Raw genomic sequence first — 23,630 nt, 5'->3', positions numbered from 1 at the left:
AGCTGATTATTTCTTGTTTACTTCTTCTGATGTTACTCCGAGGGGTGCGACGTCAGACAATATCGTTGATTCGATCCAACATCAAACGAATCGGACTAACGAAAGATGTTTGTCGGACGAGAACAGAAAATGTTCGCTGCAGTAGACTTGTTGACAGAACCCACCCCTGAATTGTTAAGCAAACATCTAATGGATTTCCAAATGGAACCCTGAGGAACGCCCACTGTGACTCGCAATGATTTCTGCCTTTCGTGTCTCGTACAGCAGCACTCTGCTCTGGAAATAGCTCTTCAGGATCTGGCATAGATAGTCGGGAACCCTCATTCTGTGCAGCGCTGTAGCGTTGGCTTCCCAGCTGGCGCTGTTAAATGCATTCTTCACATCTATCGTGACCACAGCGTAGTATCTAACTCCTCTTCACTTCTGTTTAGATGCCTTCTCAGCGCTCTCAAGCACTGTCCGAATTGCATCCACTGTCGATGCTCCCTTGCGAAATCGCGCTCACCTTCGGTGAATTTCGTCAACCTGTTTCCGAGTGTATCCAGCAGGCATATGGGCCTGTACGAGGCCGGATCGCCCGGTGCCTTCCCTGGCTTCGGCAGCAACACCAGCTTCTGGACCTTCCACATTTCGGGGAAGTTCCCTTCATTTAGACACTTCTGCAGCACCATCCCGAACATGTCCGGATATGCCAGGATCGCAGCTTTCAGCACCACTTTTGGTATTCCACGTTTGGGACGCTGTTTATTGCCTAGTTCCAGTTTTCGCGGCATTGTGGCGTCACAAGCCAGCACAATCCTTCTTGTTAGGTCAGCCGTATCCACGTTCTTGGTCCCGCCGTTCGGCCGAAGTGCCTCGACGAAGAGCGCTTTGTGGAAGGTCTTCGTCTTCCATTTTCTCTCGACGGTCTTCCTTCTCCGTACTCCAGCAGGGTTACGTTGACCGATACGGTAGCGAATCGTCGGGTGGTCACTATGCGTATACGTTTCGCATACTCTCCAATCCATGTTCGCCGTCAATGAAGGACTACAGAATGTGACGTCAATGATAGACTCCCTCCCGTCTCTCCGAAATATGCTAACAGAACCTTCATTGCACAATCGTACGTCTAACTTCGCTAATGTAATGAGCTTCCTGTAGGATACACCCTCTTCTGTTGGTTACTCTGCTGCCCCACTCCACAGCCCAGGCGTTGAAGTCACCACCAATGACTACCGGCTTCCGACCGATCAACTGCTCCAGCATTAGGCTGAACTGCTCTACTATCCATCTTGGAGGAGCGTAACAGCTACACACGTGTATTTTGGCGATCACGAAGCCCTCGTATGAGCGTTCTACCACTTCTTGAATGGGGGACTTCATACGGCTCTGCGATCAAAGCGACATCGCACATAGTTTCTGTCGTAGACTGCCACAACAGTTGCTGTGCGCTGTCACAGTGATTCAGATTTATCTGGGTTATTTGCATTACCGTTGGCCTGCAGTCGCCTTCTTGTAGGTAGGGCATTTAAAGCCACCCGTTTGATGGTCGTTTCCGTCCGCTGGCGTCTTTCACAAGATGGCCCGTCTCTCCGCATATCCGGCACATCCCGGATCTAACCGGGCCTTTGCAAGCCTCTGCTAAATGTCCAAAGCCCAAACACTTGAATCTTTTTCCGCTTGATTATTTACCCGTGGGGCGGCTCTCAATGGGCATCTCGACCATCCGACCGTAGCTTTGCGTACCTCCAGTGCCTTGTCTCCAGCGGTTACCGGTAATCGAATCATCGCTGTCTGAGTTCCTTCGTATCCCTTCTTTAACCGTATCGTGATGTGCACCTGGCCCAGCTTACACTGCTGCTTGAGTGCACGTCTCAGCTCGTCTTCCTTCGTGATTTCATCAAGGTCCATGCACACAATCACCATCTCCGTGTTTAAGGGTTTAACTTGTGCCTTTTCAACCATTAATTTGATAATAGTCCCCTGCAAGATCGAGCTGCTAGTCGTGGGATTCTTCTTCAACTCGAGGAGCATCCAAATCCTTAAGTTCCGGGTCCTCTCTGACCTTCTTGAGCAGCGCTGCATACATCGTCGCGTGACTGGCTTTGACAAGCACAGCTTCTGCCTTTGGCGCCTTCTGACGAGCCGAGGGTTTTCCTTTCCTCTTCTGCTCCCCTTTTCGCTCCTCCTTTTTTGTTGTTTCCCGTGTTTCACCTACTGTCCTACAACGGTACTCCAGCTTTCTCCCTGTTGGGTGACGTCATTTTCTTCAGCAATAACAGCATCATCGAGCGTCTGCCTCTTTGGCCCGCCTGGTCTTTCGTCTCCTGGCGAGGATCTTGTCCTCTTTGGAGTCATGGGAACTGGCGCGTTCTCCACTCCAAGCTGCTTCTCCTTATCCAGTGTCGGAGGGGCTAAGACGACAGTAGGCTTAGTCGAAGCCAATACTCGTAGCGCCTTTCGGATTCTGATGACCATCTCCTTAATGTCCTTATGGACATTGTTTCTCGCGTCCACAAACTTGTGGAGCACTTTGCTGCCACTTCTTTTGGCGTCTTTGAGGTGTAGCTCATCCTGCTCTTTTCTGGTTGTTGTTGTTGTTGCTGCTGCTTTCCCTCCTCCTGATTTTGCTGAATGACTTCAACTGCTGCTAGGGATGGTGACCTCGCCAAACCACCTCTGACGAACAGGTTCACCGCGCCTGCTCCGTATGTGAGTTTTTTTTTGTTTTGCTACATTTCATTGGGCCCAACTCCGGGACGCTATCTCCACTCGTTTTACATAGTCGCCTCTTATGGTCCCATGATTATCTATGCGAGCAGTGAGGTCATGCTAGGATTGACACTATCCTTCATGGGGAATAGTGTTCAGAGACAGATCGGCGTAAAATCGGGAATGCTCCAGCCGAACCTAGTACCACCAACTAAATGGTGACGAGTTTTGAACGTACCCGGCGACCTGCTGGGGTTTGGTCGGGACGGAGGCAGCCGTGCTGTTAACCCACTCGCCACTTCAAGTTGGTGTCATCCGTTACTCAGGCAGTAGAACCGCACGCCTGTCAGCCCAAAGTCGTTGTCCAAGTCGTGATCCGAGTCCCGTCCACTGTCATTCGCCGCGACTAGTATACCATAATCAGAATGTTACTGGCGTCAATCCTGACGTGAACCGGTTGGCACTCCGGTTGGGCTAGGGGGCTTTTATTGATAAGATCTTAGATTACTGGAATCTTAGGAACTTTGAAAAAGCGGCACAGACTCGCTTCGTCGAAGACTAACTCAAGGTTGAGTATAAAAACCTGTCAATGAGTTGTGGTTTTTGCCGTGGTTAAAGGGAAACTACCTTCAACACGGTTTACCTAATTATACCTTATTCCACGATACCCCGAGATTGAGTCAAAAGAGCTCAACTTTTAGTAGTTTTTCGTATCCGTGTATGGAAAGCAATAAGAAGGGTTGCCAGACTCCTGACAAATAAAGGTCATGAGGTAACAATACTCATCATCACATATTCCCGCGTTATGAACAAAAAGGAATGGTTGCAATATAACTGCCACAGGCTTAAAAGGAGTTCACGAGAATTAGCTCTTTAAACAACAAACCACTCCAATCACTCGAAAGAGTATTAGTTCTTGCTGCTTGATTTATTTTATCAATAATCCGCAATCCATCACCTGTATGTAATCTATGCTTTGCTTTCTATTGACCGCAATAATCATTGATTACAGGAAATTGTGTGCGAATGGCATTTGCATCCGTTCATTTTCCATCGGAATAATTGGCCCTGTATGCGTTGTCTGTCTGTTAATAATACTTACCTATAAGGCTCGGGAACGTTGAAGCGAACATCAGAATCAATAGAACATTGTCGTTATATTGTACGTTCCACTGGAAACGAGCTATTTAATCATTTTGATGTGACGAATTAAATTGGCGCATTTGATAATAAATGCTCGAAAACGTCGAAAAATGTGTATGTACAGTAAAGTTTTTACACAAAATTGCACCACCTTTTATTAAAGTGTCATTCATCCCATAAGAAATACATTGCGACGAATCGTGCGACGAATCGTGCACCGAATAGCGCTACGAATCTTGCTGCGACGAAAAATAATCGTCGCGTCTCCTTTGGAAAAGTACGGACAATACATGAGGGGAAACATCCTTCTGCTGCAATTGACCAATCCATTTTATAAATCTTGGTACACGCAGGTTTTGGTTTGGCATTACCAGTCTTACTCGATAGCGATTTCGGCAAAATGGGTTAGCAACTTTGACAATTAACCCACCAAAAGTATAGAGGTCATCATGGTTATTAAATAGCAGAGTATGCCTTGTTAATTCAATTTCTTGAAATTCTAGAGAAAATTTTCAATAGGACGTAAGTAACATTGAGAGCCTCTCTTTGTTTACTTTCTCTTTCGTTTTTTACGACGTCATTACAACACTTTGCACTAATTTTCCAGTATATATCGAAAGCCGACGGTTTTTTAGTAGAATATTATGCAAAGAGTAGAGTAGTAAATGTTGAAATGGCCGAGTAATGAACAGAAAAGAAAGACCCCAAAAAGAATCTCTCATTGTTACTTACGTCCTATTCTAAATTTTCTCTAGAATTAGATTTTTTTTCCAACATTTTACGAACATAACAATGCATCAGGAAAAAATAAATACAGCTCACCGTTTTATGACCCAATTGAAAACATTGATAACTATTGATACGTAATTCATCGACCGTGTGTCAGGTAATTAACAAGTAGCATGGATTCTATCTTCAGTACCTAAGCAACGAAACCTTGTCCAGCACGGGTCTTATTTATAGCGAACTCACACGCACTTAGATTCTATTTTCATCTCTCCATGAATTACAACAAGTATTATGTTGTTTACTTTCATACTTAGCAATAAAACGTGTAGAATGCAGAACCACCATTTATGCACATCACAGTTATAGTCTTGAACATATGGCGCAAGTTCAGAATGGGCTTGATTCTTGAAGCTCACATTACTTGGCTAACGACGAGAAGCGCGCAGAATTAGAGTGACATGGCGGGTAGTTATCACCCCTGGACGTTGGCACCGGGGAAGGTGTGATAAATACTCGTATTAAGTCACTTTGCTTTAGCTTGATAAATTCTCGCAGTTAGATTGATGGGTTGTTGAGCTGTTGCGCGGCAGGCTGAACTTCTCAACTGTCAACCAAATGCTTCGGGGTGGACTGAAACCAATAACATATTATTGACGTTGATTATAGCACTGATACTATGGCACGTGGAACCGAAGGACGACATCCGGTGCGTCGAATTGACCATCGAGCTATTTACTGATACCGATGATGTTTATGTAACATAATTAGTCCTGTGTGGCGTCGGTGAAAAGAAATGAATCAACACAACAGTGTTCGAACTAAATTGATCCCGTCCGGCTATAATAAAGCTTGTGCATTGTGGTATAAAAAGACAGGTTGAGGTTGTTAATATTTTTCAATAGAAAATGAAGGGAGAAAGATGAAAACGAAACTTTTTTCTGCAAGAGTTATTTGGATTATTTCTGATGTGGAAGTTTACGTTTCGAGACAATGTCATACTTATGGGATTTTCGATTGATTGACACCGGTGTAGTGGATTGCACTGGTTTTGCACTTTCTAGCAGAAGTGTCAATGGAACATACCCAGTTTTCTGCACTTCTGCTAGAAAGTGCAAAAACGGTGCAGTTTCAATGCACTCCACCACACCGGTGTCAATCAATCGAAAACCCAATTAATGTACTCTAATGGCGATTTCGCTTGAACCCGAAACTGAGTCAGGTTCTAACCCCAGCCGCTGTCAGTTCATACATTTTGACAGCAGTTGGGGTTAGAAACTGACTCAGTTTCGCCTCAAACGAAAACCACATAAGACAAGACGTGACAATCGGCTTTTTATTTTTTCTTCGGCATTCTTCTTTTCGCACATTTTCGCCCTGCCAAAATCTTCCGAAAAGTGTTGCTATTGTCATTAATGAAAATGGAGTCTTGTCGGCAATATGTTGTATGTTGAATCCACTATATTGATGAAGGGCACCGTTTATCCTTTTTTACCATTTTTTGTTAACCATTTTTGTTAACGACCTATTGAGTCAATTTGTCTCATGTCTGAGTCAATTTGGTTCATTCAATGAGTTTCAACGTCGCAAATGCTTAGTGTGGAAGTTTACCGTGACTTAACTTTTTGTCGGTTCCGACAGCATGAAGTAACAAGTTACTTTACGCTTGTCCGGACATGCCGTAGACTCAGGTGATTCGCATTTCTAATGCCAAAAGACCCTGACTCCTACGGTAGCAGACAAAAGGTTAAGTCGCTGGTGAGCTCTAAGCTTGCATATATGATCTTTCCACGCTTTTCTAAACTTTCTCCCTTCAACTCCTTGCTCTCCCTTGAGTACTATGGCTCTAAATATTGAAAAATATACTTCACCTTCCAGTCCCTTGCTAATTAAATGCCGTAGCAACTGTTGACACCGTTTATCCATGTCATGGGTGTTTAGTAAGGTTTGATGAAGCCATTTTCTGAATAATTTTAGATTAAACTAATATTAAACCGAAGACTACAAATTTAGAAGACTGATATCTCTTATATAAACGAGAAGCGACGGAGGTTACAGCGCCTCTATTGTAGGAAGCTTAATGTAGTTTTTTTTTTTTTTTTTTTTTTTCAATGGAGAAGTCTTTCCTGGCCCATTTTGAAGAGTTCAGCTTCAATACCATCCTTACCATCTGCTTTATTGCTCTTGAACTGTTGAATGGCATCCCCCAGCGTGGGAATGGGCTGATTTCCATCGTCCGCCGTACTGACCTAGTAATCTCCTCCGCTGCCTTGGCTTTCTGCATCCGTTTCTTCATTGCCATTAAAGTGTTCAAAGTAGTTTTGCTTCCACCTCTCGTCCATCCGTCAGAATGCTACCATCCTTATCCCTACACATTTCGACTCGCGGCACGAAGCCTTTGCGGGATGCGTTGAGCTTTTGCTAAAATTTTCAGGTTTCTTGAGAGCGATAGAACTGCTCTGCTTCTTCCAGACGGCTTTTTTTCTTCTGGAATAGGCGGCTCTGTTGCTTTCGCTTCAGTCAGCATCGTTTTGCGTTCAGCCGCGTTCCATGCTGCAGCATCAATGCCTGCGCTGTGTCCTTCTCTTCTAAAGTCCCTCTACACATCTCGTCGAACCAGTCGTTCCGTTGACTTCGTTCCACATACCCGACAACGATTTCAGCTGTGTTGTTTATGGTTGCTTTGGTAATGTTCCAGCAGTTCTCAAAATGGGCCCCATCGAGCGCACCCTTCATCGGCAACTCTTCCTCCAGATTCTTTACGTATGTTGTGGCGACTTCTGGTCGGTTCAGTCGTCCAAGATCATACCGAGGCGGGCGTCGGTATCGTACATTGTTAATTACGGAGAGTTTTGGGCGCAGTTACCATTACCAGGTAGTGGTCCGAGTCAATGTTAGCGCCACGATAGGTTCTGTCGTCGGTAATGTCAGAGAAGTGCCGTCCATCGATAAAAACCTGATCGATTTGTGATTCGGTCTGTTGTGGTGACCTCCAGTAAAGATCGATTTACACGATGCGACAAACTTCCGTCACCGAAAAGTTAGTCTTCAATACTACCGCGCAGGGGTTTCCGCAGTGTGCTGATTGTTTACAGTACGGACACGTGAGGGTCTGATTGTCATACGTACACAGCGTGGTCTTAAAATAGGTTCCAGACTAACGAATGAATAAAATCTCATCACTCGAAACTCGTTAGGTCGAGCACTTCCGAGCGTATTACCTGAATTCCGCGATCTTAAAGTCCAAAAACGAACTAGTTTCAAAAGGCAGAATTTAAGTAATCTCCAAAATTACACGTAGCTGGCCATCTAGATGCAAATTACCTCCTAATCAGGAGGAACGAAAGTTTGGGTACAGAGGGCGGCAAAAAATCAACAAAGCTATCTTACCTTGAGAAGCTTTGCCACAAACCTACACTACTTTTGTACACTACGAAGAGATGATCGATACGGCGGAAGCCATGAAAGAAAAGTAAGCCTAAACGGAATCCTAATCATGTCGATGAAAACAGTGATACAGAAGAACTCGGATATATTTGGGAATACGTTGAAGAAATACATCGATGTAGGAAGCTTCCTCGACAACTGGAAACGACAGAAGCTGGTGCTGCTGCCGAAGCCCGCTTATAGTTATATTGTTATAAAGAATAGCCTCAGACCGGCTTACCAAGTACACGGAGAGTGAGACAGACCTGTTGGCTCCGGAGAGGCAGGTCTGGAGTACAGTGCAACCCCAGTGGAATCCGAATGTTAGTGGAAACCGGAGACAGCACGGGTAAAACAGAGAACCTTTTCAAGCGCGTGAATATTGTCTGTTTCGCGGAAGATGTAGTGCTCCATGTAATCGGCGGAACACTAGAAGAGGTCGAGGTACTCGTCAAGATACAGAGGAGGAATGAACTCTGGAGAAAAAGCTGGCGGTAGCCCATCATAAAACAGTTGTATTAATTAGCAACCGATAGGTAGTTCGACAGACAATGATCACGATCATTTAATACACCGTCGACTCGAAGCATGAGTTCATGCAAATGGGCGTGATAATCAACGATCGACTCAATGGGCCCTTCAATACTCCGGTACAACTCCCAGCCATAAAAACGAGAAGAAACAAGTCGTTTCTGAACAACTCCTTCAGCTTGTTGAACATGAGGGTGACGAGCGCTCATCGGCCCACATCGTTGGAAGCGACCTACTTCATTCCCGGAATGATACGCATTGTATGGCTATTGGAGGAGGATCGGGAGTGTAATGGGAACAAAAACACTCGACCAGCTCGACGAAGAACCCGGCCTGGCTTCATGATAAGAAGAATAGGACAACGCGGTTAACGGAAGGTAGATACACCGATTTACCTCGAACTTGTTCATGCAGATGACCAGAAAATACAAAAAAGTCAATTTCTACCTGACGTAACTCCTCTCAGATCATGGCTGCTCCAGGAAGTACCTTCACAGATTGGGACACGAGATGTCCCCTCTCTGACCGAAAGGCCCAGATGTTTAAGATACTCCGGAACACGTGAGTTTTGACTGTCCACGGCTCGGCTCAATGGTTCCCATCACGGGGACAGACACCAGCCCACATAACATGACCTGCGTTAAGCCAAAGCGAACTGAGCGCCATAATTTTTTCCTGGTATTTTTAATGAAAAAAATAATTTTTCGATTATTTATCATTATCATAGAAAGTTTAAGGGTACTTATTTGCTATCGATTACTATTTCAGTTCTCAGAAATAAATTGATGTAGGTGTTTATAGTGCTACATTAGCTGCGATAGCGATTTTAATGAAGGTACCTCCAAATGGCGCTTGGTCCTCTTTGGCTTAACACAGGCCACATCGTCTACAGAACGTGTAGTGATCAAAATACGTGAAATGCTATTAACGGAGCTAGCAACTTTAGACTGACAAGTCTGTGACGGATAAACTGTTGCAGAGAAAGTATAATGTAATCGTAGCTTCGTGTTCTTTACAATTTTTAGAAAAAGTTCAATGCTGTATATCCTTGTATACTTTAAATTAATTTAAAAAGGTGAAAAGAAACTTCGACGTCTTAAAACCAACGCAATGTACCGCGTCAATAAACAGGTTTAAAAGAAATACATATAAAATGTTGTAATATAAAAAAATATCTTAATTAAGTCGTCCGATATTCTGAATCATTGGTTGTCGCTCTAATGTGATAGTTTGTTCATCGTCATACTAAACTGAAACCGAATGTATTTTGAATGGGAAAAAGTGGATTTTACCGTTCATTAAACTCGATGGTCAAGTTTTGCTAAATATCAGCGCGTTGTGAATGTACCTACTCTTCAAACGAAAGCCACACACAGCGCGCAATTTTTTAGCTACTCCTACTGCGAGTAGACAATCATCGGAGCACGTTTTATCAGACCACGGTCCCACCTTGCTGGCATCATCGATATACCGACACTGGCTGCAGCAAGCTTACCGATCAACACGCATGCGTATCCTCACAATGTTGCTAAACCAGCTGGAAAGTGTGGCATGACATGGCGATAAATTTTCATCATCTCCCGAGGGAAGCCCAGTGATCTCTCGTTGGGTTGACTATGTAGTAACCATGAGGGAATGAAAGCTAATGTTAAATTGGAACCTAGTTTGTATCACTTTCGCCGCTTTTAGCTTCGTATGACGTGATTTAGCAGGAAATTTTTCAATAGCTTCATTCAGCATTTTATTTACTATTCTATGGATTCTAAGGGTGGATAAAGTTACTAGTTGGAATCAAGCTCAGTAAGAACTAGACAGGGCCAATTGGTAGGATGATGGTGAAATTAGACGTGTCTCATAGGCTAGTTGTCACTTTTCCGAATCTGTCTTTAGATTTACTCAAAGCTAGAGATGGGGAAGTATTGAATAGCAGGAACGAGCAGTTCTGCAGAAGCTAGTTCTTTAGGAACAACAAATAAGCTAACGATTAATTGCTTAAAATTTTATTTCAAACAAGTTGTTATACACTTTTAGAAGCAAATTTCTACCAAACCAGTAATAATAATAATCTATAAAATGCATTAAAATCACAACACAAGTCAAGAGTAGACGTTTTACATCATTTGAACAGTAAAAGAATGAATAATGAATTGGAAGACCAGCATGTTTAAATTTCCAAGTTCTTTCAAAGTTTGCTCAGCTCAGTATCGACCGATGGCTCACGAACTAGATTTTTAACTTTGTCAAAAGCCGGATGTTGTTTATCTTTCATCAGCTTGAAGATAACATTTTCGCTAGTCGTTACAAAGCAACCGAGCTGCTTCAGGCGTTCCAAGGCTAACTTCCGGTCCTCCTGTTGGCGGGAGAGTGAACAATCGGCAGCCACGTGTACGGTGTAACCATTGTTAAGCAGATCCATCGCCGTTTGCTCCAAGCAGATGTGGGACTCGAGTCCAAAAAGAACCACCGTCTCCAGGTCCTTTCCGAATAGATCGGCTATCTTTGCCTGCACCTCCGGGATCATCATACTGAACAGGGTTTTGGGAAAGACGCCCTTTGCGTGTGCAATGTCCAAGTCTTTGACGATGCGACCGAGCTTCTCCGGGTAGTGTTCGGTAACGATTAACGGAACGTCCAGCATTTTGCCTGCCTGGAGCTGCAAAAAACATGTTTCATGAACTATATTTTTCATTGCTATTAACTGTCATGATTTAGTTATGGGATTTTTGGTTGTTGTGCATTAGAGTGGGACATGGTTATATGAAAAAAACAAAATTTTGCTCCGACTTACTTTTTGGGTCCCATTTAGCTCCCAGAACAACTCTGCAAATTTTTAGCTCGATCGGTGAAACTATATTTTTGCGCCCACGGTTTAAAGTTTACATGGAATTTTGTATGGGGAAATCGTCTTTTGCAAAATAATTCTTCCAAGAGTCACCCTTTACCTCCTAAAAATAAATAGATGTCTGATTTTTATAGGAAATTTGTCAAGGAAACAAAGTCTAGAAGACCGTGAAACGATCTGATGCTTGTGGAAAAAGTTATTAAGTAAAAACCGATTGATGTCCTGAAGATTGATGAAAATTTCACTTTTCATAGCATCACTGCTGCTGATGGTCGAATTATATACAATTTTTTAACATTCTTTTATTATGTACAAAAGAAGCCTCAATTTATCCCTCAAATCTCTTGCAAAGTGTCCAAACAGCATAGATAAATGATTTAGACACAATAAGAGAAAATTAAAACAAAATTGCGTATAAATGGACAACCAAAAGCAGTGGTGCAAGAAAAAATGAATATTTTAACAATCGTCAGAGCATCAATCGGTTTCTGCTTAATAACTTTTTTCTCAAGCGTCAGATCGTTTCGTGGTTTTTGAGACTTTTTTTCGTTATTAAATTTCCTATAAAAGCCACATATCGATTTATTTTTAGAAAGTAATGGGCTGCTCCTGGAGGAATTATTTTGTGAAAGTTAATTTTCCCATACAAAATCCCATGTAAACTTTTAACAGTGGGCGCAAAAATATAGTTTCAGGGATCGAGCTAATAATTTGCACATTTGTTCTAGGACCCAAATGGCATCTAAAAAGTTGCTCGGAGCTGGAATCTAATTTTTGTCCCACCCTATTGTGCATCGGTGTAGTGAAGTGCACTAGTTTTGCACTTTCTAACGGAAGTGTCAATGGAACATACCCAGTTTTCTGCACTTCTGCTAGAAAGTGCAAAAATGGTGCAGTTCCAGTGCACTCCACTACACCGGTGTTAATTAATCGAAAATCCCATTATTATTGTAACAGGTCTGTGTACAGTAACGAAATAGCACGGCATTCTCGTACACTGAAAATAATCCACTCGTTCTATTCATGTGTTCTTTGCACTTAAAAATCAATAGACACACAAATTTTGTATTTGGTTAGGGTGACCATATCAAGCGAGTAAAAAACCAGGACAGTTCAAAGGGAACTACCTCCATCCATCACCTCTTAATCGATTGTGCCTGCTCCCTAGATTTTCGACAGGTAAAAAGTTCTAGGTTCTGGCAGGCAGAGCTACTGCAGTAATACATTTCTGGGGTCGGGCAGGCATAGCCCAGCCAAAAAGTCTCATGAGAATTCGATCACCGAGCTCTTTTCTTCAGATTTGCACACACACACACAGTTTTTGCTTCATAGCCATCAGTGAAGGCCACATGATGTTGTTGGGAAAATCGGCAATCACAAAATTTAGCGAATGAAACGAAATCATCTGTGCAGGACAGGCGAGGAGTTATCAGTACTAATCACACGTCATTGAAGTAAGCCAGAAACGTAAACGGTCCCAAGTAACTCCCTACGCTATTCCTGATTTAAAAATAAGTACATGGCAATCTCCAATGACAATCATTATATCTCGATTTGAAATTTAGGATCGAAACAGCTGCAAAAACTATCGTTGAATACAAATTTCTCCATTTTATCACTTGTTATAAGAAAAAAACAGCGGATCGGTTGGTGTAAATAATATCAGTTTTAGCGCGGCCTTTCATACTTCCTGTTATGTATGATGATAAACTCAGCAGGTTAGTCGCGGTTCAGCAACCAGGGGTGAAGCCATGTTAATCGTGGTTTAGGTACTGTTTCCATTGACCCTGAATTGGTTCCTCAATCACCAGCTAGAGAGAGAGAGAGAGAGAGAGAGAGAGAGAGAGAGAGAGAGCACTTGGGACCGATTTCTTCACCCTCGCTTAACTTTTAAACCAGGTTCACCAGTGCGTTTAAACCTGGCTTAAGCATAAAGCGAGGGTGAAGAAATCGGCCCTTAATGAAGTTATTCCACGATAGTTATTGATGTTCCGTCATTTTTCATGGATTAGAAAAGTGTTCACGTATTTTCAGTAAGACGAAAAAATGCCACTGGAAAGAGAACTCAAGCAAAAGCAAAGCCAAACTTCGATTTGTCTTCTCAGAGACATCAAAAGGAATTCTTCGGGTGGCGGATTGAAAGATGATTAAAGCCAGGAAGAAGCTCTGGAAATCATTGTTTCATCGCCATTTTTTTTTCAATCTAAAGATTTATTTGAAACGGCTCAATGCATTAGCATAACTGAGCCGTGGGTCTTTTAATTTTTTACAATAAGTAAAAATAAAAAATAAAATGCTAAGAATTTCGGTCTTCCAGATCTTGTTGACGCAGTTTGCTGCTGCGTGTTGAGATCCTTTTCCCTGGCGGTGAAGCCGCTTGGGGGTCATTCAGTCTGCCTTCTCTCGCGTTATCGTTCCCGTCCATGTCATCGTCGGTACTGCTTTCTTGCTGTTCACGATCAGAGGCTCTTATTTGTTTCTTGTTCTTACGGCTCGCTGTTGTAAATCCGTCTTCATCGGTATTTTCTTCTTTATTGGCGATGTTAGTTTTTGGTTTGGGAGCGGTTGTCGTGGTCGTTGTACCTGCATTATTGGTTAATTGGATCGTTGTTTTTGGGTTATCTGAAGGTGTCGGTGGCTGCTTGTTAGAGTTGGCTGTAGTACATGAGCTTTGACTAGTTGCTTCGGCGCATGTTTTCCGTAGTGGGCTGTAAGGTTACAGAATTGGCATGTTGGTGACTGCCCGTGATATATGATTAGCGTTGTTTGCTTATAGGTTACGTCGTCCTTCGGTGATTTGCATTCGATAGTCATGTAAGAAGGTATTGGTTTAATCACTCGCATCCTCACAATACGAACGCCGGTGAAAAAAATTCTCCCGGTGTCATTTGTAATAGATTCTACTTCTCCATATTGCGACATGATTTGTTTTATGTAATCTTTCTTAGTGCGCGGGGCCAAATCATGGATACGCACGTCTACCATGTCGTTTTCCATATGTACCGGGATCTTGATTCTGGTGTTATTAAACTCGACCTCGTGTTGCATGTTGTTCTTTGCAATGAAGTTCGCCCCAAGTGCCCAATAAGCATTATGACGTAGCCTAATATCTGCTTTAGATCCACATATAAAGCTGTCCTAAAAAGCCGTGAAGCCCTAAATACTTATATAATGCTGATATATGCTAGAAAAGGCGAAATATAGTGCTATTACTGTGCAGAGATTGACAGCTCGTTTCTGCAGTACTAATGCTATTATATAGCAAAAGCGTACAAATGTCAAATATGAAAGCCTTATATTGGCACTACTAATGCTATTAAAAAGCTTCAGTTGGTTGTCATTGTCCGCCATGGTTTTAAAACCATTTCCTATGTTTCCTTTCGGTATGATGAGCAAAAAGGAAAAATTGTAAAATAAAATATTCTATTTAAAATCGTAATTGACTCTGTTCTAATCTGCCGTTCTACGCCCAATTGTCCCATGTTGCAAAACTGGCAACTGAGAAAAACGCGATTGAAGATGAAAATTGTATTAGCCATCTGGAGGGATACGGTGTAACAAATAAAGCTTTATTGTCCAAAATTACGTTCATGGCAATCGTTTTCATTATAATCAGTCCAGTTTATTATTATAGAGATTCAATTAACGTTAGTTTTTAAGAAAAATGTTAAGTGGGACTGTTATGCCGAGAAATCGAGCGGAAACCGCAAAGTTCTACGCATATCAGTCCCATAACGATCTTTGTAAATGATGCTCATAACTCATTTTGTTTACAAAAGTGTATGTCGTGAGTTTTTCTGTTACTCGGGAGATTTGTTGCTTTATCAAAATTGGACATAGGGTAAAGTACCTATTTTTACGCTATTTAGAAGGGTACCTCACAAGATCATTAATTACTTTGCCTACACTCGATGGAGTGCATTAATTTGGCATTCACAACCTTGCTTCGTTCTTAAGAACCAATCTAATAACACAAATGGCCTAAAAACGATGAAATGCTAGTGTTTGATCGCAACTAAAGTTCCAATCGAGTGCTCCAATTGTCGCCTTACCATTTGATCCAATTTGTTGAACAAAGATAGCAAACGCTGCACTAACCAACGGCTTCAAATGGGTAGCGTGATAATAGAAACATTGCGAAAATAGGCTCATTATCCTCATTGCGTTCGCCATGTTATGCAAGCGACGATAGTTATGAAGAGCTTTACAGGATTGTTCTCACTGCTGTGATTAATATTGCCACTGCCATTTTTAATGATCCTGTATTTTTCCATCAATTTTTTCAGTGCCCGACATCTAGCGTAACGTACTTCTTAACTAAACGCTACGTAATTATTTTTTTATTGCGCACTTTTTGGGATTTTTGTTAGTGGGACAATTATGCGTAGAATATCAACAATGGGACAAACAGACTTGGTATTTTTTCACGAAGTCTTCGAACAAACTTTATGATTTGGATGTGTTTTCTGAAAATATACATCAAAAAGGACTGTTTGGTTAAAAAAAGTGAAAATGACCAAAAAGCAACATGGGACAATTATGCGTAGAACGGCAGTAATGCATTGTAATGAATATCCTTAATGGGTTTTCGTTCTCACATGATATGAATGTTTACGAAAATTACCTTCAGTAAGTCTCGAACTGAGGTACCTTGCCTCGTCCTTCACGCTAAGTGCGCTGCGTTTGCTTTCTGGACTATATTGCATATGTTCGATTGAAATGAAATATGCCGAATATAATCTTCAAGAAGAGTTGCATAACACCTAAACCCACAGCATTACAATTGCATTATATCAGCTTTTTATTTGCTTTGTAATGGCATTAAATGCACTTGTAAAGCTTACATGCTTTAAAGATCCTTGAAACATGTGCGCGTTATATCAGCTTTATATACGCATATAGAGCAAGCTATAATGCTATATGTCGGCTGTGCAGTTATGCATTATTGATGCTAATATAGAGCTATATTACTTTGTTAATGCTGTAATGGAGTTTCAATGCAACATTAGTGCAAATATATAGCCAATATAGTGGAATGGCTTAATGCTTATGGTTACTTGGGGCGTCCTGTGCTAAACTTCTAAACGTGATCAAAACACAGTTTTTAACGTGATGTAGATGAATGTACGTAACTTCAGCGAGATTAAGCTCCATTTTAACTTTAACTAATTGCTCCACTTCCTGAACTGTGGGTCTAACACGAGTTTTATTAAAGTTGATCAACATCGTGTTATCCCTTAGCACGAGCACTTTTGTTTCATTTGGCAAACTCATTTCACTCCGCAGCCGGGGGCAACAATACAATATTGTTTGTGCACTGATACGATATGAACTGCTTGTGCGATAGGCATCAATCGGCTTGTCGGTAGAATTGACTATTTCACTTGTGCGGGACGATTTTTAGCTTCTGCTCAGGGCGAGATGTGAAGACAAACTGTTTCATCGCCATTGATAGCGGCCAGTTTGATCCACAACTGGAATCATTTCGATTTGTTCGACTGTCAAGTTTCCTTGTAAACGGACTTGAGGTCATTAATATGCTATGTACATACGAACGGCTTGATCTTTTTCTTTTCAATTTACACGTAGGAGAAGAAAGTTGTGAGATAAAAAAGACTACGATCTGAACTAGAAAAAATAAAGCGAAGACTCAGTAAAGAAACATATTTTAGCCTTACAGGGCAAAAACCAGGGCAAATCAAGCGTTTTCCTCGACTTCCCAGGACACCAGGACAGTCATTGAAAAACCAGGACATGTCCTGGGAAACCAGGACGTATGGTCACCCTATATTTGGTGCTACCAAGTTTTGATCCTTATATATAAGGATCAAAACTTGGTAGCGCCAAATGCAAAATTTGTATTAGGTAGCACGATTGTTCTATTACATCAATCCTATATCATCGCATTCTGGTTTGAGTCTTCGATATCAAAGCTTTGCTTGCGTCAGCAATGCCAGATTTACTGATATGTCTGTATTTTACAGACTTTTGATGGTCTCCTACAGACGTACTCAGAAATCTACAGACTTTTAGAAGAGTAACAGTGTTTAACAAAATTGCACTAGAACAATTGTAACCGAATTCGAGTGATTCCTTCACAATAGTTTTCTAATTTCAAGCTACTTTTAAAGTAATAACCTAGTGTAAATAGGATTTACACAACCATCTACAGACTTTTACAGACATTTTAATTATTCTGATAGACATTTCACAAAAACATGTGGCATCGCTGGCTTGCGTCCATATTCAATTTAACCCATTATATCCTAGCGTATGAAATTTCATACGCAGAACTATCCATCGTTTAACGCGTATTTACTGCAGAATTTTGGCATCTAACTGCTTTATTATTGCACTAATAGGATCATTGCACCTCATATTTCATTGTGAAACAAGACAGCAGCCATTTTTTATAATTTTTTTTACATTTTTGAACCGTGTATAGTTGGGGCAAATGGCGGCTGAAAAGTAATACATTTAATTGAATTGTATTGTAGGAATTCGTGCTAATAATTCCATTATGTGACAAAACGTTCCTACAGGTGCAAAAGAAGTGTTGTCTATCAGAAAATCCGAAGAAATATGTCAAACAACTCAAAATTTGTTTTTATTTAAGCGTACGAAATTTTTTGCACCAGATATTTTCATTCTCAAAACCATTTTAAACGGTGATTTTATTTTTCTTATCTTTGATACATTTTTTGGTGGAATTGAAGATATCACTGCATTTGGCTCACTTTTTGAAACCCCTGGGTTATAATGGGTTAACCCAATGAACCCAATCTCAGGTGAATCGAATTGGGTAGTATCTTGGTGAAAAGGAAAATGTTTTACAAGATGCGGGGAAGACACACGTTTGCTTACATTTCGTATCCCATATCAATGAATATGAAGGGTTTTTGATTGAGAGCTGCATCGCAGCACAGGGCATTGTAATGTAGGTTAGAAAATGGAATGTTAATATTTGATCTACTTTTTGCGACTACCAAGTTCGGCAACCAGGGTTAGGTTGATATTATTACGTAAATGAAGCTTGTGGGTATTTTTGAAAATCATGTTACCTGTAGACTCGAAATCTTGTCCCATATGTTTAATGACGAATGAATTACGTTAAAAAAAATCTTATGCAACATCTGATTATTACAGCAATTTGACAACTTACACTATTCAGTCGTTTAGTTCCTGGGGAATCATGTAACTTAAGCTTACCAATTTGCTCGTATTTTTGATAACCGGATCAAACATTTTCATGCCGGGTCTGAACTTATCCTGCAAATCGCACAGCATGAAGAGGGTCTTCTTAGTGTCCAAATATCCGAGTCTAGTAAGCTGCCTGGCCATGTCGGATGCTTGCTTTCAGGAAAAAAAACTAAACTGATAATGATAAACTGGACCTGCGTAATAATGGAAAAAAATCACGTCACATAGAACTGCGCCGTGCGTAATTTATGTTGCTATTGTACAGCGATGCCAGATGGCACATGATTTACAGAAATGCTATCTGATACAGACATCTAAATATTTTTAAATACAGTAACAGAATGTTTAGCGTAATTGCACTAGGATGACTATATTTGAATGCTACTCCTTCAAGATTTTATTCTGTTTTCAATCTACAATGTCGAAATTACAATTACAATAAATTACAAAATCTTCTACAGCCTTTTGCATTCTTTTAAAGATATTTGGCCAAAAGAAAAGGCAACCCTGCCCTTGTACAACATAAACTCATCCTGCGTGAATTCGGCTCTCGGCAGGAATTGGCAACTACAAGAATTATCTGCTCGTAGCTCCCCTGGTGGCGAATAGTGAAAACTGAATTTCCCTGCACTGGAAATAATGGTTGATCTGTAAATATTGTCCGTGCTTTTCGAAAGAAGCCGCGATGATTATTTTTCATCGCAACAAGATTCATAGCGCTATTCGGCGCATGATTCGTGGCAACGTATTTCTTACGGAATGAATGACACTTTAATAAAAGGTGATGTAATTTTGTGTGAAAACCTTATTGTAAATAAAACATCCGAAAACCTGAAACTTTCGAAGCACATTACTAGAAGTATACGCATGATAATGCATAAAAATCACAGCAGAAGAAAGGAGACAGGAATAGAAAGTATTCTAACTATGCAAATTTTTGTTTCTCAGTGTAGTGTTCTGTATATACTGTCAGAAATATTAAAATGCGCCTATAAAGTTATAAGCAAATCATTTCACACACACTAATTGGGGGTTTGTTTTCCTTCAGGTGTCATGCTCAAAACTGTCAGCCAATTTAAACATTTGAGATAGCATGCCTAAAGCATTTCTAATGGTGTTGAAATGCTCTATGTCGCTGTAAAACTTATTCCGGGAACGTACGTACAATACCGGTTGGTCAGGTTCCATAATGAAAACAATCCGACCGAGAAGCTATTTAAACTTCCATATTAAATTTGCAAAAGGGCGAATAAGATTTGTAAACAAACTTTTATTTTGGTGGTTTCTCTTAATTTACTATAATTTCAAAGCAAAAAACAATTGAAATTACTTCTACGAAGGGTAAAAATTTACATTAACCCAAATTTTTCATGAAATTCCTCTCTGCAGCAGACTAATGAGCGAAACAAGTTTGTTTACAAAAAACACTTTCGCCCTCTTGACGAATTAACAGGTTTGTTCCAGTACACGGAAGTCACTCCGGAGTAAACAGGAGCAAAAAATCTTTGCTCCTTTTTACTCCGGTTTGCTACCTGAAGAAGAAAAAGGAGAAGAAGAGAGTACAGGAACGATTTTCTCCGGAGTACTTCCAGTTTCTCCTGGTACTGGAACAGACCTAATATCGATTTGTCTTGCTCCACCTATGACAGGTGGAGAAAACAAATCGTAGAACACACTAATACAGTTACAGATTGTCAAGTCTATCGTGAACCGACAAATGGGCCTAAATAACAAATGTACACAAACGGAGATTTGATTAATATCTTAAAGAGGAGTAAAAATACTCCATAATAAATATAAAAACTAATTTATAAATGCTTCACACGTCATGAAAATCAATAAAAAACAAAACGGCGGATCCGACTTTCAACTGTAAACAAACCGCCAGGCGGGTTACGCCTCTGCATTTCTAAGGTAGTGTATACGGGCGAAATTGACAGCATCATTGTTTAGAAGGCCCGTAAACAGAATCGCCCTAAACAAAAACCAAATGCTTGTTACGCCTCGAGAGAGTAAATTTTCCCCTCCAGTGAGTACGGCGAAAACCACATTTCCATATTAAATTTGCAAAAGGGCGAATAAGATTTGTAAACACACTTTTATTTTGATGGTTTCTCTTAATTTACAAAAATTTCAAAGCAGAAAACAATTTAAATTACTTCTACGAAGGGTAAAAATTTACATTAACGCATATTTTTCATGAAATTCTACTCTGCAGCAGACTACCCGCACAAATCTGTACCATATGCCAACCATTGTATCAAACGTCGAAAAATCATTTTCAATATGGTTCGTTCAACAATAGATTAACCATTGCCTAGTATAATATCGAACATAACCAGTGTCGTTTTTCCATGCTCGACCGTACAAACAACGGGTCGTTAAGAACAGTCACCATACCAAAATATGCGTTTTTCCATATACATTTTTAAAACATAGCATTCAAGAACTATACAGATTATGGTGGCATGCATATTTTAGATCTAGCGATGTATAAAATATTGGCGCAGAAAAAAAGTCTTCCCATTTCAATTCTATCGATTGATGAAATTTCATTTTGTTACACGCCATCTTCTGATGAGAGCTTAGTTGAGACTAACTGGACTGTCGCTTTATCCAACTGAGTTATCGGCTTAATATTGCAAGACGAGGATTTTTGATCATGTTAAGCTACGGGTTTTTGTAGCAGCGTGAACAGATATGCGAATAACAAAGGCACCAGAGCAATATTAACCTCTAGCGCAAAAGTACCATGTAGTATACAAATCTCCAACATAGGATACACGGAAGGTATTGGAAATGGTAACTAAAATGAGTATGGTAGCATAAAAGTTGAATTATAATGGTGGAATGTATCAGTAGTATTCCCAATATGGTGAGTATTATATGAATAGTTAGGAAATGGTTCCGATGATTTCTGGAATGGTATTTATTTATACGGGTAATGAGCGAAACAAGTTGATTTACAAAAAATCGCCCTTTTGACGAATCAATATTGATTTGATTTTTGATTCCTGGCGACACTGCAGGGCGAAATTGAGAGTCGTCAAAATAAGAGGGCGACTCGAAAATGGCCTAATCAACATTTCATAACAACACTCGGCGAAATATTTTTTTTTAAATTTTATCAACGAAATCGTTATTATATAAAATATTTTAGTTATGCTTCCGAAAACTAGTATTGTTTTAATGTGTTGCAATACATTTGAAAGCGCAGTATGCAAACACTGTTAAAATTCGATTTAATTTTCTGAAGCGAACTTTCAAAGCTATTTTTCTTGATTCGAGATCATTGCGACTTCGGCCCTTTGGTCGATTCATGATCAAATACACTGAAGTCTTTTTTATGCGGTTTTTTATGTGGATTTTGGTTTTCAAAGTTATGCGGTTTTTTATGTGGATTTTCAAAGTTATGCGTTTTGTTTAATGCGGATTTTCAAAATTATGCGGTTTATTATGCGAATTTTCAAAGTTATGCGGTTCTTTTTATGCAGCTTCCATTTAATTTTTATGGCATCACCTGAAGCGACTTTTATCGAAAGATAAATTTTCGTGAATGCACATGCTTAAACAAAAGACATAAAATGTTCATATTTTTATTTTAGGTTATAAATTACTAGTCTTTGGGTTAAGGATATGAGAAGCATTCTTGATGCAGTGAAAATAAAAACAGACAATGACTGAATACCTTTTTACCTTTCTCATAATAAAACTTAGGCAATCGGTCGGAACATCGACTTTTTAACCGAGGCCCGCAGAGCCGAATCTCTTATACCATTCGACTCAGTTCGGCGAGGGAAAAGTCTCTGAGCGTGTATTTTTTTTTTCTACTTGGTGATAAAGCTTTTACGCCGACCCGGCACACGTTCAGTAGTTAGACCATTTTACCGATTTCGTCTATCGTGTGCCAGAGTGAGGGACTCTGAACAGAGAAGATAACTCTGAACACTATTCCTCTAAACTCCACCAAGAAGTCCGACATTTGCCTGATCCCCCGGATTCCGTTTGACATGACTACTTCGGGGGGAGGCGTGCTAATGCACTTCACTTGATTCCAGGTCTAGCTGGTCGTGCTAGACTTCGCTTGTCTCATAACCACCATATCAGTCCTGCACGGCATTATATCCTACATGCCCTCCTCTCTCCGTTGACCAGGTGGCTTCCGGTTCACTGGTGCCCCGACGTGGTTTGTCGCGTTCGGTGCTACTCGGCGTAGTCCCTGACGGTGGAGCTAGCCTATCTCGGCGGAGAGTTCCCCGACGAAAGAATGTGTCACACTACCGTTGACGGACGCGTTATTCTTCCTTAGATGCAGTCCAGCAGAATGCCGAGGTCAGTCCAGCGATTCCCGGTGGAGGATTGCGTCCGGTTCACTGGTGTCCCGATGATTCAAGCCGGCGATCTTTCCTACTCCGACGAAGAGTTCCCCGGCAGTGGAAGATTTTCCGAAACCGATACTACCCGGACAGATGCTGAGGTCGGTCCTGCGATTCTGGGTGGAGGGTGACTTCCAGGTGACAGGCGCCCCGACGAGCATCTGCCGGAGCTACTTCCCGATCTATTCGAACTAGTCCCCGGCGGTGGGCCTAGTCTACTCCGACGGAGAAATTTCCCGACGTTGAAATTTCTCTCGAAATCGTTATCTCGATGCTGGTCGGTTAGGTGCCGAGGTCAGTCTTGCGATTCCGGGGAGTCACGGTTCAGACCGCATAAGTCATTAAGTGACTTTACGCTCGTCTGGACATGCCGCAGCCTCAGGTGATTCGCATTTAATGCCAAAAGATCCTGACTCCTGCGTTGCAGAAGAAAAAGAGTTAAGTAGCCATGAAACTTTAAGATTGCTCATATGACCCTACTCCATGCTTATCTCTAAACTTTCTTACTTCAAATCCTTGCTCTTCCTTGAGTACTATGGCTCTTAATATTGAAAAATATTTCACACCTTATGTGTTTTTACGCGGATTTTCAAAATTATGCAGTTTTTTATGCGGATTTTCAAAGTTATGCGGTTTCTGCGGATTTTCAAAGTTATGCGGTTTTTTTATGCGGATTTTCAAAGTTATTTGCTGTC

The 23,630-nt window shown here is 41.0% G+C and overlaps 2 protein-coding genes across 2 annotated transcripts in view; one reads left to right on the top strand and one right to left on the bottom strand.

Annotated features, from left to right (window-relative positions):
• LOC131677516 (zinc finger protein 182-like) overlaps positions 1–23,630 on the top strand; it is a 105,518-nt gene that overhangs the window by 28,523 nt on the left and 53,365 nt on the right. The window lies entirely within an intron of this gene.
• On the bottom strand, positions 10,246–18,828 carry LOC131677526 (isochorismatase domain-containing protein 1). Its single transcript, XM_058957388.1, has 2 exons — positions 18,569–18,828; positions 10,246–11,170 (listed from the first exon to the last, which is right to left on the bottom strand). The coding sequence occupies exons 1-2, from the start codon at positions 18,698–18,700 to the stop codon at positions 10,700–10,702; spliced, it is 603 nt and encodes a 200-aa protein (XP_058813371.1). The 5' UTR covers positions 18,701–18,828; the 3' UTR covers positions 10,246–10,699.

Source organism: Topomyia yanbarensis, chromosome 1 (genome assembly GCF_030247195.1).
Source record: "Topomyia yanbarensis strain Yona2022 chromosome 1, ASM3024719v1, whole genome shotgun sequence".
NCBI lineage: Eukaryota > Metazoa > Arthropoda > Insecta > Diptera > Culicidae > Topomyia > Topomyia yanbarensis.
Note: the sequence above shows the minus strand (reverse complement) of the source record. Positions and strands in the feature narration are given on the sequence as shown.